This window comes from Channa argus, chromosome 6, assembly GCF_033026475.1.
Source record: "Channa argus isolate prfri chromosome 6, Channa argus male v1.0, whole genome shotgun sequence".
In the NCBI taxonomy this organism is placed as follows: domain Eukaryota; kingdom Metazoa; phylum Chordata; class Actinopteri; order Anabantiformes; family Channidae; genus Channa; species Channa argus.
The window spans coordinates 28242699-28264312 of record NC_090202.1 but is presented as its reverse complement, the minus strand read 5'-3'; the positions used below and the strand labels follow the sequence as shown (position 1 = coordinate 28264312).

The window sequence follows — 21614 nt, the reverse complement described above, 5'->3', positions numbered from 1 at the left end:
GTTGTTATTAGGGGGTATTGTCTGTAAAACTTTGAGGAAACTAATGAATTTGATCCTTTTTGGAATAAGGCTGTAACAGCAAAATGATAAAACAAACAAAATGTGGACAAATGTAGTGCACTGACACACACCCTGGAATCAGCCGAACTGAGACTTTCATAAATGCAGAGTCATTATCGGGCCCATTGTTGCAGTATAGCAGGTCACCTACCAGCATGGATGAGACAGATGTGTTAACTGGAAACATGTAGTGCTGGTAGTAGATTTTACTGCTGCCAGACTGACATTTCCGTTTGTAGCAATCACACGACTTGGAACTGAGAGACAGTAGCTTGAGCCCTGTTTGACTTCATTACGTGGTGTTATTTCCTCCCAGGATCCCGTCATAATGACCTGCTGGGCCCTTAGCATGTGAAGCAGGCACCTACTGACCTACATCTGTACTAGTGAAGACATCAGAAGTGGATGCTGGAACAGTCTGTATTTGTTCTGCACAGCTGCCTCCTGTAAATGAGGTTACAACAGTGTTGCAACATCGAAAACCTTTCGAAGGAATCAGATTCAATTCTGCATTATCAGAAAACTTAAATGCATCCTGATAATTGTCCAACTAGGCAAAGTGCAACATGTTGAAATTGAACCTCGGTGTGTGATGTTTCAGTCTGAGCTTCGTATGGGTGGAAAACTGTACAGCTGCCCTGAGTCGATGCCCAGCTGTTGTTTACCGAGACACAGCTCCAGCACATGCCTTCCTCTACAACCGCAACTTAGCATTTCTACATTTCTGTCTGGATTAAATGCTTTATTTTTCTGCGTGTATCATTAAACCTTGGACAGTTTCCCGCTGCTTCCAGTTTTTAATGCTAAGCTAGGCTAACCGCATCCTGACCAGCTTCAACACAAAGACATGCAATCAGTGTCCGTTTGGACAACAGGCCCGAAAAAGACGAACTGTATTCCCCGTGTCCTTTTTCACTCCGTTTTCATTCCTGCATTCCTTCTCCCGCTCTCTCTCTCTCTTTTTGTCCTTTTTAAGTCTGACTCGCCACCAAAATGCCACCAGACGACCCATTTATAGAGAGAGAGAGGGAGAGAAAGGTGGAGGTCATTCGGTGTCGTGGGAACGGTTCTAAAAAAACACAAGCAACGCACACACACACACACACACACACACACCCACACAACTGCTTTCAATTTCAGACTCGAGGTCAAACACACTTCCTCCTCCAACACACATCTACCCATGAGGAGTTCATTTACAAAAAGAGAAATTTTTACAAACCGTGCTTTGATTCGTTCACTCCAGGCAGAATGGATCAATCTGGAGCTGGGTCCTTTTGATTGGGCAACACGTAAGTCAACACATAGACAGGTGACGTCTAAAAGGCTGAGAGCAGTAGGAAAACGTGTGACTGTGAACACGTGAAGTGAAGAAGAAATATGTCCCATTTTCAAAATGTCAGAAGTGATTAAACAGGGACTTTGTAAATGAGCCGAGCGCGGTTCTAACGAGCTTTGTCCAAAGAACAGGATCAGCATCAGAGGATCAGTGCATCCTACTGTTCTCCTCCAGTCACCAAATCCTCTGTCATTACAATGAGTAGATGTTGCTCTTGCTGTTGCAGAAGCTGATAAATCATAATGGCATCACAATTGTAACATGCCACATTAAAATGAAGCAAAGTCCAAAGGCAGCTAAACATAGATGGAGTGAGAGAAAAGAAAAGTCCACAGTGAACCGCTTTTCTAAAAAGAGCCTGAGAAATATTAAAGTGCTGAAATGGAAAATACTTTAGTGTGTTTCTCTTGAGTGCCCAGTCGTCTGACCTCTTCCACCATCTCACTGAACCACAGAGAGAATAACACACAGATAGCTGGTGGTGGTAGTCACCAGGCTGAACAGATCCAGTTTCACTTGATTCAACTTCCACCGCAGCCTGAAAACACTTGCTGCTTAAAAACAAATGTGACCGTAGCACTGAGGAGCTGGAGTGTTGTCCACGGACTGCAAGCTCAAACTCTACCATGTGTTAGCCAGAAGAAACCAGGACCAGGAGGTTTGTCTGGTGACAGACCGAGAGGAAGAAGGAGCATTTCTCAATTCGATGTAGGAGCAAAAGTGCAAAAGATGGAGGCACAAAGTGTCCGACAGCTGCATGTTCACTGATGTGATGAACTCAGAACAAGTCTCTCTCTAAAGCAGTGTCACTGTTTAACAACCTTTGAGTCGCTAAGTCCCCATCAGAAATCTGAGTAGTTGACACATGAATGCAGCCACGAACTAGTGTAATGTTAACATTTCCAGGTGACGTCCTTAAAGCTCAACTTTGGTGGGACTCAAACCCACAATCATTGAACCACTTTACCTGTGTTTTGCTATGCACCATCCATTGTGCCACACAGGAAGTCAGCACAGCAAGACAATTGTCCTTAAAGGACGTCTTCACTGATATTAAACTTGCTTCTTTGGTTTCTAGTTTGGGAAGTACATGTACATAAATACCATTCAACTTTCCTCTGAATTCTCTTTTTCAGAATTTCTACCTTTAGCTGCAAAATGCCTCCAGATGACATCACTTGGAGGAACCTTCAGTTCAGATTGTATCGTCTATGAAGTTTGTAAAAATGGCCAACCTCTTTTCCAGAGCTCCCACAGATGACATCATCTGAACTCCTAATGATGAAAATCTCCTCCGGGTGATGTCATCTGCAGGAGTTTTTCAGCTAGAAGCAGAGAAATATTTTAATATAGTGAAGTCAGAGGAAAGTTTATAAGCAAGAATGTACATTTACCCCCTAAACTAAAGCCATAGACAGCAACTCAAACATCTGTGGAGTTGCCCTTTAAGTAGACACATTTGTTTGGAGGGACCAGATTGTGGGTCCAGAGGACGGACACTGCTGCAGGGTCCAGACTGTGAGTTCAACTGTTTTCACAATGTGGGACTTTGTTGTGAATGTGTGTGTGTGTGTTTGAGACACAGCGGACATCAATCAAGACACGATGAACACACGGGAAGTTCATGAAGAGCTGGACGTACCTTCGATCTAACGCACACACACACTTTTCTCACCCCTGGTGTTAGCAGAGGTTACTGTGAGGGGCTGACTCAACACAAACCCCCTAATCCAGAGGGTGATTTTCCTCCATCACTCACGGGCAGCAGTTAACATGCCTATGGTGTAAGAGCACTGCCAGGAAGCCGACGCTGACACGTCCGTGAAGAATGTTAGCTCACACACCGCACTGCACATTCCACACGTGGTGCTATTGATCTGTTAGCACAATATCATGGGATTATCCCAGATTTCTAGTCAGGGAGGGAAGAACGCTGCCAACCTGCTGTGGAGAAGTTTGGGGAGCAAACATGGTGCAAGTCAGTGTGAGGACAGACGTGATGTAACACTGGCTGCTTTTTCTTTCACTTACTCCGATTCCAATAAAAACATATTTCTCTGCTGAAAACTTGAGGTCAGTTCTTCTCATGATGCAACATTAAACAACAGATAACTGCACATAACTGAAGTGTCCAGGACACAAACTGTCCTGACTCGGTGGACTTGGCCCGCATGCTCCTTGATGGACACTGTGACAGACGTGGTTACGTTACACCGCCGATGCGGCTGGAGCGCCGACCGGAGGAAGCTGTGGCGTCATGTTTCTTAGCCGCACAGGTCGGGGTCACTTCCTGTCGTCTTCTCGGTCGTTGACGTGTCTCAGAGAAGGTCAGAGGCCGGTGGGGGGAGACGCCTTCTCGGCTGTGGAAGAAGGTGGACAAATGATGGACGAGGGGCAGAGGTGATGGTGCCTCAGGTTCCTGCTGGATCAGAACATCTGGTAACACAACCGTGGGCCGAAGACTCCAGACCTGCTTCTGCTTTCCCACACAGTCAGTTGTCCCTCCGGTCTCAGCCCTGATGTCCCCGTATCAGACCCGGGAAAATCTTCTTAGGCCAATCAATCAGTGGGAAACACGCTTTACATTTTATTACCATGCTGCATATTTGTCTTTTCCGGAGACACCGTCCAAAGCTTCCATCAACCACTGGCTCCCTTCCACCAACACAAGCATCTAGACTCTGGCCTCAGTCCTGTCCCCCGTCTCCAGCTGTAATTCTGTATAAATGGCTCATTGTAGCAGTTGATTTCATCAAATACCTGCAGTCGTCTTCGTGCACATGGTGCGATTTAATGCACACGTCAGAGTTCAGTGACTCTTCTACTCAGGATCAAAAAACACAGACTGAGGCCTTCATCACACACACACACACACACACACACACACACACACACACACACACACACACACACACACACACACACACACACACACACACACACACACACGGACAGATTGGTGGTGCTGCCAGAAACCGCAACTGCTCCTCAACAATCTTCTTCCTCTTGAATTCTCCTAGTTTTCCTTCTTTTTGTCTGATTTTCCAGCTTCTCTTTTTTCTAAAAGAGGACAGAGGGAATTTCCTCATTCATCCTGTCTTTCTGTCTCCTGCCTTTGAAGCCAGATTCCTGTCTCCTTGTTTCTCCTTCTGTGTTTTAGGAATCTGTGGAATGCTGTGTCAGCTTTCCCTTTCCAGTCTTTACAATCTCTGGTTCCCTTTTTTCTCTCTCCTCCTCCTTTGATCGTCTGTCATTTCCACGATTTTGCACTTGTTCTCGTCTCTTCGGGGACTCGTCCTCCTCCTTTGAGACTTTCTGCGGTTGCTTGTACTTCATATTTTCCTCTTTTTTCCCTTATTCTGTCCTCAGACTTTCTCTTCTTTTTCTTCTGTCCACCTTTATTTTTTGTCCTGCCACTGTCATTGCTCTTTTCTTTTTGTGTCATTTCTCTTTTGACTGATAAAGTTTTCTCCTCCTCCTGAATCCTCTTGTTGTCTCCATTAGTCTTCTCTCATTTTAATGTAAACAACCCAAACTGTGTCTTTCTGTCTGTCCACTGACTGTCTTCTCTTTCTCTTAGCCGATGACTTTCCTGTGGTGTCGAGGTTTGCTCTCCTGGTAGAGATCCAGAGTCCACAAGGCAACAAACATCTAGGTCTCTCACACACACCACAGCTTTAAGTGCTTCTTGGCAGAGACGCAGGGAGATTAGGACGATCTGGCTTGGCCAAACCCACACACACACACACACACACACACACACACACAGTGAGCCTGTAATCAGCTGCAGGCTTGCAAAGACTCTCTTCTCTTCTGCTAATTAAAGACCATAAAACCACTGCAGCAGAATTCTGATCTAATTAACAAAACCTGCTGCAAATATGAGAATGAAACGGTCCAAACCTGTTCAGCTGGACTTCATCTGTCACTGCAGACAGAAAACATGAGCTTGTTAATAATCCAACGTGTGCAGCAAGCAGCAGGTTGTTATGAATAGACGACCTGCTCAGTCTTAGTCCTGAACCAGCAGCAGGACTGAAAGCTTCTGTTCGTTCAGTAACTGAAGTAGTAGTCGTTCAGTAAAGTTGAGCTAATTTGAGAGACAGAGACACCACCTGGACACACCTGTCTCTGAGGGGAGGTTGGACAATAAGAGTTTTATGTGTTTCCATTGTCACTGATGAACTGGACGGTTTGCATCACAGGGGACAAATCATCGTGTGTTTCCACAGTGACTTCTTTTCTGATTGAACTCAGGAGCTTGTACCAAGCACAGTATTTACTGGAGCTCTGCTCTAAAACATCTCAACAATATTCACAGGAAGAAAAAATGAGGTTGAAGAGACACAGAAAGTGAAGCACAGAGTCCAAACACAAACACGTCTTTCCCTCCGTCTTCAGTCTTCTCCTGCACATCTTGTTCGGTTCTTCATCTCGTCATTTATTTTGTCTTTCTCATTTCTTCTCCCATCTCTTGTTATTGTCCACGTTGTCCTTTTTTCATCTGCTTTGTCTCATATTCCACTTTTTTATTGCTTTCTTCTCTTTTGGTTGATTCCTGTCCCTCTTGTGATAACATTTCTATATTTAAAAAGCTTGAAAAGTCTGAAACTCTGTATCTCTTGTCTTTGTCTTCTTCCTCCACACAAAAACTGAACTGACCTCCGACCTCTGACATCCTCACACACACACACACACACAGGTCTGGTGGTTTGGGCGCCTCGTGCTGCCACGCTGCCGTCGGTTTCTCAGATAGCCTGTAATGAGACGGCAGACGGAGCCAAGATGGCTGCCGCTGTGTCATTAGCAGTGGAAATGTGGTCGCTTATTAGAGATGGAATATCAATAGGAGCAGTGGTGACATCATGCGAGGCTGTTAGATGATCCAGCAGACAGGAAGCAGCCAAGACATTAAACCCGAAGACGGCGGATCAGTGGGAACACACTGGAATCTAAAAACAAGAAGAAGAAGAAGAAGAATGATTCAGAAGCTTGTGGCGGAGATGAACCTGTTGTTTAGCCGGTGACTATCAGTGTTACTGGTGTTTTTAGTGCTTCAGAGGCTGCAGTGTTTCCAACATCACACATTGTATGTTATTTCTCAAATTTGTGCTTCGTCTTTTACTGTGAGCCAGAACAAGGTGTCACTTCCTGCAAACATCTATGAGCTCTGACGGTGGACGAGACTGACGAGGAAAATGAGCAGGTCACGTCGGTGTAGTGGTCTTTCAGCGTAACCTAAGAAAACAAACTTTGACTTCCTTGAATCCAACCATGTGTCTGTGATGAGTTCTGCCTCTGTGCATGCGTTTTCAACTTCTGGGTAACAACAACAAGGAACATTTTAATTTGCAATTACACCTTTAAAGACCAGAAAGTGCTTGTTTCCTGATACTGCAACAGAAATCTGTTGGCTGCAAAATACACACAGTTCATTTATACTGTAACACAAGAAGCCCAAACTGTGGACATGACACAGACAGAACAAGAGAGAAAGTCTTGTGGAAATGTGAACGAATCCTGCAGTGACTGATGACACCAACAGGAAGTGTTCACAGCTTCAAACCATCACAATGAACATGGAAAGTTTGTGATGCAACTGCGACAGGAAGTGTTTGAGTTCATGTTTGAGTTCAGACTCTCCTGCTCCTGCTTGGAGCCATCGTCCTTTTCCTTCTGTTTGACGGCGACCTCCTGACCTCTCACACACACACAGAGTATGGAGGGTAATTGTCAGGAGTAAAGTGAGCTGTGGAATGTCTGAGTTTGGAATAACACTGTCAGGAATGGTGTGTGTGTGTGTGTGTGTGTGTGTGTGCATTACTATATTTCTTAGTGTCCACACTTGTTTACATTTGCTTTGCTTCTGTTTGTGTCGACATTCCAGCAGTGTGTGTTTTCCTCAGGCTGTGTTTGTCCACTGTACTGGTCCAGACTGGTAAACCGGTTTCCTTTCAGAAGTAACAGATGTGGTCAAGAACGTGTCAGGTTTTTGTTGTTGGGTGTGTGCATATGTGTGTGTGTGTGTGTGTGTGTGTGTAGAGGTGTAAATTGGTGCACAAGATGAAATTACTGTAACATGAATTTAAGTGAACCAACAGGGAGATTTTTATTGTATGTGTTTTATTTTATTTTTATATTATTATTTTGTTTTAAAATTCAAATTATAAAAAACTTGAAATATCTACTAAATACTTGATTAATTGTGTAACTCCTAAAAACGATGTTCCAGTGCAGCCAACCAACCCGATTTCACATTTGTATGGAACATTCACCGGTGAGCAGACTGTGCTCCTGCAGACACGGGTGTGTGTTTATTGAAACAGGATGTTGTTCTTCGCTCTGACTGAAAATCCAGATTAAAAGTGAAAGAAAAAGTAGCTTTCCTGCTTTTTAATGAGGTGCTGCCCTGTGATTTACACCTGTGGTTGCCATGACGACCGCCTCTGTTGATTGTGTGTTGTTCTTCATCAGTTTATGCGTCTGTGTGTGTGTGTGTGTCATAGCAGTTCTGTTCAGCTGTTGTTACATCTGTCTGACGCTGAGCATTAACACGTGTTCACACTACATCACAAAGAACCGACTCACAGCTTGTTAAATAGAAACAGGACCAGTGCACTGGATGATAATAATATGTATCCGTGTCTGGATGGAGCCTGTCCACCCTGGACAGGTCTCCAGTCTGTCTCAGGGCCAACACAGAGAGACACACACTCACAGTCTCCACTTAACCTAATGTCTTTGAAACCGACGGACACACACAAGCACGGGGAGAACATGCAAACTCCACACAGGAGGATTTGAACCGAGTCCTTCCAGCTGTGAGGCGGCAGAGCTAACCACTCCGCCACCGTGCTGCACATGTTTGTTTTGTTTTTTAACTGTAAAAACTGAGCCAAGTGATTTTGAGCTGCCGGCCTGTTGTTTACAGCAGAGATGTGAGAGGTAAAGGATGTAGCCTGCTCCTCCTTTACTTTGTGCTCACGTGCAGTACACTACACAGTACACTACACAATACACAGTACATACATGTGGTACAAGGAGCTGCAGTAAGAGGAAACTTTCAGCCCATCTGTTGTGTGGCTGCACACATGCTGCTGTTGGCACATGGCGGCAGAAGCACAGGTGGAACTAATAACATTAATACCGTCTTCGTTCTGCTTCCAGGGCTCGTGCGTTGTGCGCGCTGGCACTAGAATTATTGTTACCTGTTCCACCTGCGTCTCTGCAGGCGGGCGTGTCCACATACTTCTGTATCCATCAACACACGGTAGGTTCAGCGCTGCTGTGAAAGAAAATGGGGAAAATCAGCAGGACTGAAAAAACATTTCGGGTGAAACTGATTCTTAGAAGGTGTTTGTTCTCCTGTAAACAGCTGGACAGTTGTCACAAATGTCTCTCTCTCTTTCTCTCTCTGATGGTTTTTGGACCTCCCTCTCTCACCCCCCCCCCCCCTCTCTCTCTCTCTCTTTCTCTCTCCCTCCCTCCTCCTCTCCTTCTCCCGCAGACAGGATCAGGCCGACTCTGCACTGCCCGGAGCTCATCTCCAAACCACCGATCACATCTTTCAGAGTCTGGCAACAACTTCTTGTCACTCTTACACTTTAACTCTCCGCTTTTTAACTCTTCAAAGCCTTAAATCGGACGAGAAACCATTTGAAGACTTTGCCGGACAGATGTCGGACAGACTTTTCCTTTTTGCACTTGGTGCGTAAAACTTGGCCAAGTAGGTTACTGTCCGAACCGGAGGTCCGAGAGTCAAAGTTCCTGGAGTTGCAAAGTGTGTGTGAGAGAGGAAAGTTGTCGAAAGCTCGGAAAGTGTTTGATCCAATGCGTCCGGATCGGCCGGTGGAACAGCAGGAACACCGGAGAAAGAGTTGAGCCGAGCGGGTCTGCAGGGACTCAGGCTGCTGGACGTTCATGTCTCCGCTCCCCACCAGCACCGAGGTACGCTCCGTTCACTGTAACATGTGTGTTGCTTTTTTATGTCACATGTGTCCGAATAGCATAACAACAAAAAGTTACGGGGGGGTGATAAGATGTGGGAGAGGTCAAGAGTTAGTCCTTCAAAATAAGACAACATGAGGGAAACGCGCAGGAAACAACAAAGAAACACAAAGAAAATATTAGAAAATGATCAGAGTAGCACCGGTGAGCTGACAACACACACACACACACACACACACACGCACACGCACGCGCACGCACACACACACACACACTCGCACACACACGCACACTCAAAGGCTCCAATCAGTCCCATCGATCACATTACTGACTATTGAAAATCTTTCATGCAAGCTTTTTTGCACATACATAGCTCTGCGCGCGTGCGTGTTTTGAGCAATTGAAGAGCTTGCGTGTGCTCGTGCTCATGCACACGTTTCGCAGGCGCGTGGATGGTTTGTGCGTCTTTGCGCAACACTGTTGTTACTGCTACTGTTGTCATCATCAGGACTGAGCTGTCTGTGGACACAAACTCGAGTAAAACGCCAAAACAATAAGGACAATGCTTCACTCAGGTTAGTGCTGGAACATGAGCTCTATTCCAGATGTGTCATAAATAAAATGTCTGCACTAATCTGAAGTGTTCAGGTTTTGTTCAGTTTAACTGAGGGGAATGAGAATTGGCACTAAACCGTGAGCATTGCAGCCTGTAGGGGGCCACTCAGAAGACCTCTCAGTGTGGACTGATTTAGCGTGTAACTCAGTGTGTGTCAAGACCTGATGTCATCTGGATTCCGGGCTTGTTCGTTCGTCTGTACGACATCTGTCAGTTGTTATCTACTGCAGTTTACTCATCTTGCTTCCCTCCCTGAATTTACGTTACACAGAAAGGACAAAACCCTCTGTCGTCCCTGGGGTGAAACAGAGATGTGACACTTTAAAGGCAGAGCGGGGGAGAAAACATAAAGAAGCCCCCCCCCATCCTGTTTGCTCACTCTCTCCTCTTTTAAACACTTCACTTTCTCACACAGACAGATGTGGGACATACACACCCAAACATAAGGACTAAGCCCGGACATTTAGAAAACATTGTGGTTCTAGATTAGATTTTCCTTCATGCACCGACTGAACGCTGAACGTTGTGTAAAGCCTGAAGTATCTGGTTCCTCTTTTTCAACCGTATCACTGAGGCTCACTGTTGTACTGGGCCACATGTTCCTCACGTATCCACCATCCCGCTGCCACAAATACTCACTAAAGACTGAACTTGGATTAATGCGCTGCTGAAAATAGTTCCCAGCAGATGTGTTGTTTACTCCAGCTTGTTAAAAATCACAATGAGCAGCTGTTTGAGAAAATGATGGAGCCTTTGCAGAAACCATAATGTAATTGTGAAGCGTTTTTAAAGAGTTTGGAGCTGAGAACCACAGAGTAGCAACAAAAATGGACTCACGCAGGATTTAGTGGAATTAGTTAAAATACAGAATCACTGCAAACAAGCCCTTTAATTTAAAACAAGTGTGCAGTACAATTCCAGATGTTTCTTGACTGAAGAGACAAAACTGTAGTAAAAGCAGTCAGGATGTCAGTGAATGCATCATCGGTCCCCACAGTCACCTGAATGCCTCTGGCTTTTATAGGAGGTAAAAATCAACAAGTTAGAGTTTCTCTAACTAATAAAACCTTCACACCAACGGGAAGTGACGGATTAAGAAGGAATGTGGTGGTGCCTTCAGGTTCTCTCTGAAGACGGACAAATATACTTTGGCTCTGTTGACCAAAAAGCTTTTAATGTTCACACACACATCGGTGCCTTACATCACACACTCAGAACAGAATCTGTGCTCATCAGCTGATTCCCAGATGGACAGCGATGAATCACCTCCACGATTTCCCCCCAACGGCCGAACCACTGGGAGTTATATCTTTATATGTCTGGTTGTTGGCCAGTGAGGCGCTTGGATGACTAAAACACTAATGACATAAGTGTATGTGTGTGTGGGTGTGTGTGTGTGTTGGCAGCCAGTTGACAGCTGAGTCCTTCGGCGCATCGATCTAACTAAAAACAGACACATGAGTGTTTCCTCATTGATTCAGTGTAGTTGGTGTGGAGGCCTTTAAGCTTCCAAACAGCAAAGAAGTGAAATAGAGGCAACTTCCCTCTGTGGGTTATGTGCTCACACACACTAAAGTCCACTCTGACTGGACGACCGTGGACGTGGACACGAGTGGCGAGTTCTTCTTTTTTTAAAATGAAAGCTGTGTTTATTCATGCACGGTGAAAGTGAACGTGGCCAGAGGCTGCAGGACACGTTAAAACTTTATCAGCATCTTTGTTAGTTTGAACGAAAGATTAACTGCAGACAAAGTGTCTGCACTGATCAAACTGGCACTGAGAGGACGGAGGGACGACTGACGGAGAGCTGCAGAATAATAAACATAGATTTTCAACTTGGAGTGAGTTTGTTTGGAGAAAGCGAAGCGTCTTCCTCCTCCTTCACACCTCCTCTCCTCTCTCCATCACTTCATAAACATAATCCTCTTTTCTCCCGTCATCAGTTCAAACAAACTCTGCTTTCATTTCTTCAGGCTCCTTCTCCCTCTGCCTTCTTTCGCTTTCTCTGTTTTACTTTTCTTCACGTCTTCACGTCCTTCTCTGTCTCTTTCCTGCAAGTGGGACCTGAAACTGACCCCGTGCAGGGGGACGTGCAGAACGTTTGGACAAACCTACCATTCATTATGATCTGTATGCACCACCTGCACCATGCAGGAGGCTCTGTGGCGCAATGGACAGCGCATTGGACTTCTAGTTATTCCCTGAAGAGGTGATTCAAAGGTTGTGGGTTCGAGTCCCACCAGAGTCAACCTTTAGGCTTTACCCACAACCAAGTGTTTGTGCTGTCACTGACCCCCCCCCCCCCAACTGGATGTGATTTGTTTATTGCCGTAATCATCTTTTCCTGACGTGTGCGAGTGTAAATGATTGTCTTTGAAAGTTCTGTGCTCATGTGATTTATTATAAAGGCTCTAAGGAGAAAAGTGACAACTTCTTCACCATAGACTCTTCTAGAAAGAGCACAGTAAATCCTCACTTTACTCTGCATGTCAGTGCTGGGAATTAAGGCGGAACAATAAGGGAAAATATTCAGAAATACAAAAGAGACAACGTTCTATATGTTGTCCTCTGCCACCTGAGTGACGTCCTGACGTCATTTAGATTTGTCTTCACATGTAGGTATTGTGTTCCTAATAAACTGACAACTGAGTGGCGGTCGCATGTAACAGCATAAAAAATAGCTAATCAGAAAATGTTCGACATAATTTAGGTTTTTAAAATCAGGCGTCCGTCCCGTCTCTGCTGCATGTCAGAGTTAAGTCAAAGAGCCAGGGATTTGACAGGCATGCAGAAATCAAACGCACCCCAACCATCCCAAGTATTTGGAGGCAGTTTTAATATCAAACCCATGCAGCATAATTATGGGATGTGGGAGGACGGTTTCCTCGGCGACCAGTGTTTGTCGTTTATAATAATTAGTCCGACATACATCAGTGTGTGTGTGTGTGTGTGTGTGTGTGGCTGAGGCGACAGATGTATACCACAGATTTTCCAGTAAACAACAAAAACATCACACACACAAATGCATGGATACATACAGTAATTATACATGTTCATTACACTCAGTACGATGTGGTTTCACTGTGCATGAGACAGAAGAGACAAAGAGACTGACTCCAGCTCTGTGTCCTAATGAGCCAGTCTGCTAATAAAAGTCAGTTTACTGGTTTATCGACATGGAATTTAGAGAAACAAAAAGATGCCGTTTGACTGGTGCAGTCTCATCCCGCAGCGTCAGATGATGATGATTCCTGAGGCGTCAAATTGTGTCGCATCGGACGTCCTTTGGCGGATCATATTGACACCACAGGTCCCTTTCGTGTTACTATTGGACGATCCAGGGCCACTTTGTGACGCCATGGGAACAACACTACAAACAGTGACAACATCACACGCGTCCGTCCTTTACTGTAGTAACACGTGTGTAACCTTGTGTTACCATCATCATTAAAGCGCTTTGAGTCTCTTCTGCTTGATATTCGACATCATTGCTTTAGGCAGCAAATATTGAAGTGCTCAGGTTTCTATTGTACTACGATAAAAGCTCAGAGTGTTGACCACCAACGCAAACAGGCCTCAGGAATGAGAACGGCTGGTCAGACTGTAGGAAATACAATCAGGTTAGAAAAGAGGCTTTTAGGTGAATGTGTCTCTGTGGATATTAATTGTGTCTGGCTGCACTGTGAACCCAGAGGTCGACACACATGATCTGAAGCCTCAAGCTTTGCAAAGTTGATTTCACACATTGTTCTCTGGTTGGGTAACAATCCAAGCTGCAGGCTGAGCCACTAGCAGGCACTAAAGTTTGAAGTTAGTCGGAAATTATATTAAATAAATGAAATGAAATGAAGTCAAATTAAGTCAGTTCTGCTTTTTGCAGCCGGGGTTTGTTCTAATGGTTTTCATCATCTGTAGATTTGTCGGTTTTATGCAGCAGTTCAACAATGATCCACTGTCTGTGTGTGTGTCTGTGTGTGTGTGTTTGTACAGTACATTCCCATCATGAATCACTGACCCCCATCATATCTGTCTCACTCACACGGTTGCTGTTATTACTCACACACAAGGCATAAATACACACAGGGATTTTCCCTACACACACACACAGTGACTGAGTGTGTGCAGCAGCTGATGACACATGCATTGTCTCAGCTCCTTGTCCACTGAGAGGACTCTGCTTCCAAGAATACAACACAGGACAATGGAGCAGAAGAAAACAGAACAAAGTGTCATAGTTATCGTTCATATTTACTCTGTGATGATTTGGACATTTTGTCCATTTGTCCGATTCTTTATTTATTAGAACATGGGTCTTATTTTTAGCCACAAAGAGTCAAAATGTCATTATGAAACGTGGATGTTGTTAGTCTCCAGAGGATAAATCCTGCTGACTTTAATTGTCATCAGGTCAACGTGTCAATGTGTCCATTCGCATAAGTCTCAGCTGGACTTTGAGTTCAGTGTTAGCAAATGTAACTGTGAACACGATGAACACTCAGCTCCCTGATAGACTTTCGCCTCTCACAGCACATTTCAGCGCGAGGTGAAACTTTTCCAGAAAATAAGTTTGGAAAATAAAAATGAGTCATTTGTTGACTCTGTAAAGTTCTGCTGATATCAGACTCTGCACATGCTGGGAAAGTCCTCCCAAGTCAAATGCTCGGACAGCATCTAAATTTGTTTGAAGACCTGCTGTTACGTGCGACTGATGATCCAAACTGCTGATAAGAACAGACCCTGGACACAACAAGCTGGGAATAAAACATTTACAGCTTGTGCTTCATTGGTGCAGTTCAGTATCTGATAATCACTTTTTTCCTTCTGAATGAGTTCACCTTCATATGACTGAGTGATTGGAGACGTCACCTTGTTCGCACCTGGTGACCTGTGTAGCACCTAACTCTCAGTCCCTGTGCCATGTCTTTGTGTGTGTGTGTGTGTGTGTGTGTAGCCAGGGGTATAATAGAAACAGCAGGGAAACATCACTGAGCTATATGTGTGTGTGTGTGTGTGTGAGAGGGATCTGTATACAAACACACACTCACACACTGAGACCACACACAGTGCACTGGCCCACATAAGGACAGACACAGACGCAGACACACCTCAGTCCGTGGCTCAGCCTCGTGTCCTGAACGTTACACTCCTCTGCAACCAAACATCAAAAGTGACTTTTGCAGGAAATGTGATTGTTGTTTTAACGAGGACACGGTGTGTTGAAGCGTTTAACCAGATGTGCACTGTGCCGTCCGTTCCACCACAGAGACACATGTGAAGGCTGGACAGGAACTAACCAAAAAATACCAAAAGATTAACTTAGCATAAACTGTGCAGGAGCTGCAGGTAATTACTCCATTCATCACCTGAACAACTCATCCTGTTCAGGGTCGTGGGGGGTGGAGCCTGTCACAACTGTCATTGGTCCAGAGGTGGGGTCCACGCTGGACTGTCTCAGGGCCAGTCAGCACTTAACCTAACATGCATGTGTTTGGACTGTGGGAGGGAAGACAAGCAGAGGGAGAATACGACAATAATCATAATCAAGATAATGAAAATCCACAGATGAATGTTTCAGTTACATGTCTGATGCTTCTGTTGTTCATTATAATACAAGTGTCCAAAGTGAAACTGAAATGTAGTGAACACACACACACACACACACACACACACAGGCGCCTTTGTGTCTCTTCTTTCCACTGGCACTACTGGAAGTTTACACTCACTCTCACTGCATTTGTTTAGCCTGGACCACTGAGTGTGTGTGTGTGTGTGTGTTAGGCTGCATGTCTCTCCTGTGACAGTGTTAATGAATGTGTGTGTTTGTATTTGTTACCTAGTTAGAGCCAAAAAGGTTCTTTTCCTGAGTTAGGACATTTTTCATTTTACTCACAAGTTGAAAAGCCTTGTTTGAAGGTTAGTGTCAGAATTGGGTTCGAGTTTAGAGTTAGGCTGAAGTTAAGCTAGTTGGAGTTAGGTTAGTTGGAGTTAGGTTAGTTGTGATGGTTTGTGTTAGTGTAAAGGGGTTAAGTAGCTGCATTATGTCCTAACAAGGACAGAAATATGAACCTGTGTGTGTGTGTGTGTGTGTAGGGTTAAACACACACACATCTCTACACTGAACCTTTTTCTGCCACCACCCTCCTCAAACACAATAAGTGTGTGTGTGTGTGTGTGGTTGTTGGGATCTTTTGTGCAATCCTCAGTCCTTCACTGGGAATGTATTATGTCACTGGGTGTTTCCTTCTCACATTGTCCTGTGTGTGTGTGTGTGTGTGTGTGTGTGTGTGTGTCTACAGTTAATATTTTGAATTGAACACTTTTACCTCAAACGTCAGTTTCACTATTTTGCCTGTTTTACACTTTCTATTATCGTTACTAAGGAAATGTTCATATTTAGCATCAGTATGATTAAACCCTTCACACTGGTTTTTCAGTACGACGCCTATTTGAGTGACGGCAGCATCGTTACACAGTTTTCTGCTTCAGCTCAGACTCTCACAGCTCTTGGTTTAAGGTTGGAGAAACATGTGGTTTAACAGACGGTTCTCTGTTAAAGTCTATTGTTACTCACATGTTCACATTAAACCACAACATGTTTAAAGACCTTCAACTTTCTCAAACCTGAGCCGAAGTGCTGCTGTTGCCTAAATGCAACAACAGACGGGACTGTGACTGTAAACCCTGGTTTCTGGTGACGTCTCCTGTGGTGAAGCCTCTTAACCACCTTCTACTGACTCTGCTGCTGCTAATAAACGTAGCTCTTCATTCAATTATTATTAGAACAGAAAATGTTGCCTCTGAAGAAAATGCGGCCACCAAATATTGTATTTTTTCATCCATGATTGGTGAATCATTTCGAATGTAAAGCTCTCTTCTTCCTCTTGAGGCTGAAAGAGACTGAAACTGAGTCACACGTAAGTTGAACCAGTTCATTTTCGTTTTTGAAACCAGTATTTATCCATATTACTGCCACTTTTCTCTGACCTCCTCTTCCACGGTTTAATAAGCACAATGTTTCACTACAAATAACATCGTTACATTTCGACAAAGAAGCTTAAAGTCAGAAAACATTTACATAACAGACCTGACTTCCCAATAAATGCAACCTCTGTCTTTAGGATCCGTCTGCTTAGCATAAAGAAGAAGGACACAACATGTACACACAGTACTGAGCAGGTCCCAAGTTTCATGCTCTGCAGAACAACCAGCATTAAAGCTCAAATATGAAGCTAATTCACATTATTTCATAAGGTTTCATCATTAAAACTGCTAATTACTGTGATCAATCACACACTCCATTAGGTAATTTTACTTTATTTGGAAAGTATGAATGTGTCACTAATTTACTGTTGGGAACCTTCTGGACTGTGTAAAAGTCACTGATTGCTGTGACTTCTTTAAATGTTGACTCTGGTGGGACTCGAACCCACAACCTTTGAATCACTTCATTAGTGTGTAACTAGAAGTCCAACGCGTTGTCCATTGCGCCACAGAGCCACGTGCTCCTTGCTCCGTCCTCCTGTGTCCTCAGTGTCCAGAGCTTCCATTGTTTGTGGGAATCTTGTCATTAAACTAAAGATGTTTAATGTATCGATACACTGACACTAGAGGAACCAGGCTCTAAATGTACCTGTTTCTACCCCCATAAAAACCCTGGTCTGCGATACTTGCAGTGCCAAATTGCTCAGATACTAACCATCATTACACTCTTGATGCCTGCTTACATCCACGGAGGACAAACGAGTTGTTTAATTTGGGTAATTTAGGACCAGGACCAGCCTGATCACATCCACAGATGTCTGATCTGTGACCACCGAGCAGCTCCACAGGAGCAGTCGGGGGTTGAGGGCCTGGTTTAAGGCCTCTTACTTGTAAAACCTCTCAGTTACTGCACCTGATACCTCGTTAATCTCTGCAGGTGGAGGTGGTTTTCAGCTGTATTTTAAAAAGGGATGAGGACAAAAGTAAAGGTAACTCTGCTAATAAAGATACTAACAGTCTAACTCATGTTTCTCAAGAATTAAAAAAAGGTTATTAGTACTTGTATCAGTACTTGATATTGGCGAGTACTCACATGTAAGTACTTGTACTTGTACTTAGTCTGGGATAAAGCGTTATCAAGACATCCCTAATTACTTTAATAACTTTATTAAGTCTTTGTGCCTTGACCAGCTGTGGTCGGATCATTATGTCTGTTCCTTCCATTCTTGTGACTGTGCTTTCTCAGAAATGCTGTGAGCATATTTTGCCAGACTTGGCACAAATGTCCACTTGGACTGATGAGAATTTGGCAGTCAGGGTCACTGTGTCCTCACATCTCCTCTCAGGGACACCTGAAGGGAGCTTCATTACAGGGTCTCCTTACACAGTATGAGCTCAGTATGAGCTCAGTGTTGTCACCGGTCAGTCGATGTGTGTGACTGATAAAATCTGACTCCGTCTCCATCTGAGAAGCAAAGATGGAGAACTGTTACCTGCTTGTTTGTCTTCCTGGGTTGTATTTCCAGCTTCCCAAAGGGCTGATTTTTCCACGTTCGACCTCTCTACAGACCAGGACTGATGTTGCTGACAGGTCAAACTCAGGCCTCGGTGAAGTTTGTGTCTAAGAACAGATTGAGGAGCAGGGAGGGAAGTGTGTTGGATGCCAAGCCAAAGCTGTGACGTGATGTTTTATTCTCACCTCTCTTCCACCAGCTTCAGTGACTTACCGCAGACTCTCTTTGCTCTTTTCATTCATTTCTTTTGTCTGTGGCTGTCGTGTTGTTGATGTTGACTGTACTAATCTCAGTTTGCACATCCTGCTGTGACCTGCTGTGACTTTCTTGTAGTGATGCATTCTGGGATCTGGGGCTGATTCCACTGTGGAGCTCGGTGCTTCAGCAGGAGGAACCGGAGTGTGGTTGATGGCTGCGTTTAATTCAGTGCAGCTGACGTCTCTTTACAGTCTTTCCTGTATCTGTGGTGATGAGATATGGTTTTGATAACACACACACACACATACACACACACACACACACAGAACACAGAACACAGTTCTTTGTGATGTAAGTGATAGCATTGGTCCACTGCCACTGTCAGTCAATGAGGTGTGTGTGTGTGTGTGTGTGTGTGTGTGTGTGTGTGTGTGTGTGTGTGTGTGTGTGTGTTTAAAGTGGATGCACCTGGAAATACCTTGGTAGGTGATGATGAGGAGGATGAGGAGGTCCAATATACACACACTTGCTCACACCCACGCTGCTGAATTTTCTCTTGTGAGTTTGTGTGTGTGTGTAACCTCAGGGCTGCTTAACCACAATGCTGGATCGAATCCACCGTTTTATATCCTGCCTCTCTCCCAGTGCTGTGTTTCCTCTCAGTCTGACTGTTTGACTGATTGATGTTTTCTTGTTTTTTTCTTCACCTCAGACTCATTTTTCTTGAAATCATAATTTCTCTGCTGAGGCCCCTGCACACTCTCTAATAAGTCACACTGTCCACTTGACTGGGTTTAACCCTCAGAACTTCTGACAGATGAGGAAATCCGAGTCCTGCAGGACTCAGACCCTGAGCTTTTAAATTACTCAGCCAGTGCTAAACTGGAAGATACAGATGAAGCCTTATGTTTCTTATGATATGTTTCCATATCATTTCATATCAGGTTTTAAGCTTTAATTAAATAAAGTAGGCGACATATGGTCTATAACATTTGTCCTTTCACAATCATAATAATCCAGCATTGTGATCATTCTATAAGTCCTGTATGTTCTGGGAGGTTACATCCTGTGCAGTTACAGCATTTGAAATTTCATCTCTTTTACCTTTAAAAACTATTTGCAACTTTAATTTCTTGAAGAATTTCTAATTCCAGCTTCTAGAAAATTAAACTTTAAAAAGGAATATATGACTGTGTGTAAGTGTGTGTTTCCAAAGTCATAGTTATGAAAACCCGCAGCAGAATCCATATTTATCAGGCTTAACACCAACATGCTTTGGCTGCTCTCCGTCCACGTGTTACAGGTGTTTCCACACACAACCTGCAGAACTGCTCTGAGTCTTCCTTAGGTTGCTGATGCCCCCAACCCCCATGCACCCCCATATGCGCCCCCCCGTCCACCCCAGTCCCCTCATGACCCACAGCTCAGTGGCGTCCAGCAGACAGCTGCAGACTTGGGTGTGTGCAATTGGCTAATTGGGTCAAACTATTTTACTGTATCAATGACTTTGTAGGAGGCCGTTAGACTCCAGTGGACAAACACACACACACACACACACACACACACACACACACACACACACACACACACACACACAGGGGAGACCACATTCTTGTTTTCCTGCCAAACATTACACATGTCCTCATTCTTCTTACTCCAGAAAAGAGCAGATTCTTTAGTATGGTCCTCTTCTCTGCGTCTCCTCTGTTAAACAAAGACGTGGACAGACGTGCAGGAGAGAAACAGAACTGGGTCGGTGAAGTGGGGGCTAACCATGGTTTTCTCTGCATGTCTCTGCAGGTTTCTACTTCCTGTGACAAGTCACACCATGCCTGAGGGGTCACGGCGTGGCAGCCAAAGATCGCCAAGTACCTCAGGTAAAAAATAGGGGGGTGTGGGGGGGTGTTACCATCCCAGCAGCAAACAGCAAACAGCAAACAGCAAACAGACACAAGCTTCAGGTTTTTCCCTCAGGTGGTGGAGACCACACCCAGAGCTGAAAGAGGGGCTGTAGGTTTTGGTTTCAATCTTAATCGATACTTTTATCTGAAGGTCTCTGACAAACCGAGAGGTTTTATTAGAAGTTGGAGCTCTTTTCACATTTGTGGACCACAGGAGAAAAACCAAAGTCCTCGCTGAGATGGACAGTAACCGTTTCATGTTTTGGCATCTAGAGGCCAATTGATCTGTTTCTAAAAAGGGACTTCCTGGATCAAATTTCATGTCTTACCAGGACATGAAGCAGCTGGCTCTCACCAACACGCTCTGCTGTTGTTTCAACACGGGCTTATTTTTACGTGTTGTCAGTCAGTAACTGTGTCAGTGCGAGGACGTTAAATGCCACAAAGTCAACACAAAGAAAGACAGACCGCACATGTTGTTGCTGATTTGTCCAATATCAAGTCACCAGTCGGAAACACAAATGTGTGGCTCTGTGGCGCAATGGATAGCGCGTTGGACTTCTAGTTAAGCGTGGGAAAAGCAATTCAAAGGTTGTGGGTTCGAGTCCCACCAGAGTCGATCTTTATGGCTCGTCCAGCTGCAGATGATCAACCTAAATCTCCAAAAAGAACCTAATGGTTGTGAAAAAGCATTGCTCAATTGAAAAATCACAATGAGTGCAACATGAAATAGTGAGACAGTCTGAGCTGTGACTTCCTGTCAGCCAGGCAGCACGGACTGCTTTTATACACAAACACACACTCTCAGCGGCTCAGTAATGATGTGTAATTACACGGCCTCCATGCTGTTATATAGACTTCCATAGTTAGCTGCATTCACTCACAGGCAAACAGAAACAACACAGTTATGTACAGTCTGAAACACGACAAATCTGCATTCAAACACACACACACACCACTGATTGTTGCATTCATGCAGAACTGGGCACACACACACATCAGTGTGTGCAGGAAGTTGTATGGTTTGTGGTGATAAAGGGTAACACTGAACAATGTTA

General features: G+C 44.4%; 1 protein-coding gene and 3 non-coding genes across 7 annotated transcripts in view; 3 read left to right on the top strand and 1 right to left on the bottom strand.

Moving 5' to 3' along the window:
* The first annotated feature begins 8911 nt into the window (after positions 1–8911).
* Positions 8912–21614, top strand: part of plekhg2 (pleckstrin homology domain containing, family G (with RhoGef domain) member 2) — a 59980-nt gene continuing 47277 nt past the window's right edge. For 3 of the 4 annotated variants that reach the window (XM_067507116.1, XM_067507115.1, XM_067507117.1), the window contains exons 1-2: positions 8912–9346; positions 20456–20532. In XM_067507116.1, coding sequence (XP_067363217.1) covers positions 20484–20532 — 49 coding nt within the window. In that variant the 5' untranslated portion in view covers positions 8912–9346; positions 20456–20483. The remainder of the gene's footprint in view (positions 9347–20455; positions 20533–21614) is intronic. The other variant, XM_067507119.1, reaches the window with a different exon arrangement.
* Positions 12119–12210, top strand: trnar-ucu (transfer RNA arginine (anticodon UCU)). Its single transcript is given in 2 exon segments — positions 12119–12155; positions 12175–12210. It is a non-coding gene; the product is annotated as a tRNA-Arg (tRNA).
* Positions 17368–17459, bottom strand: trnar-ucu (transfer RNA arginine (anticodon UCU)). The gene is given in 2 exon segments: positions 17368–17403; positions 17423–17459. It is a non-coding gene; the product is annotated as a tRNA-Arg (tRNA).
* Positions 21084–21175, top strand: trnar-ucu (transfer RNA arginine (anticodon UCU)). The gene is given in 2 exon segments: positions 21084–21120; positions 21140–21175. It is a non-coding gene; the product is annotated as a tRNA-Arg (tRNA).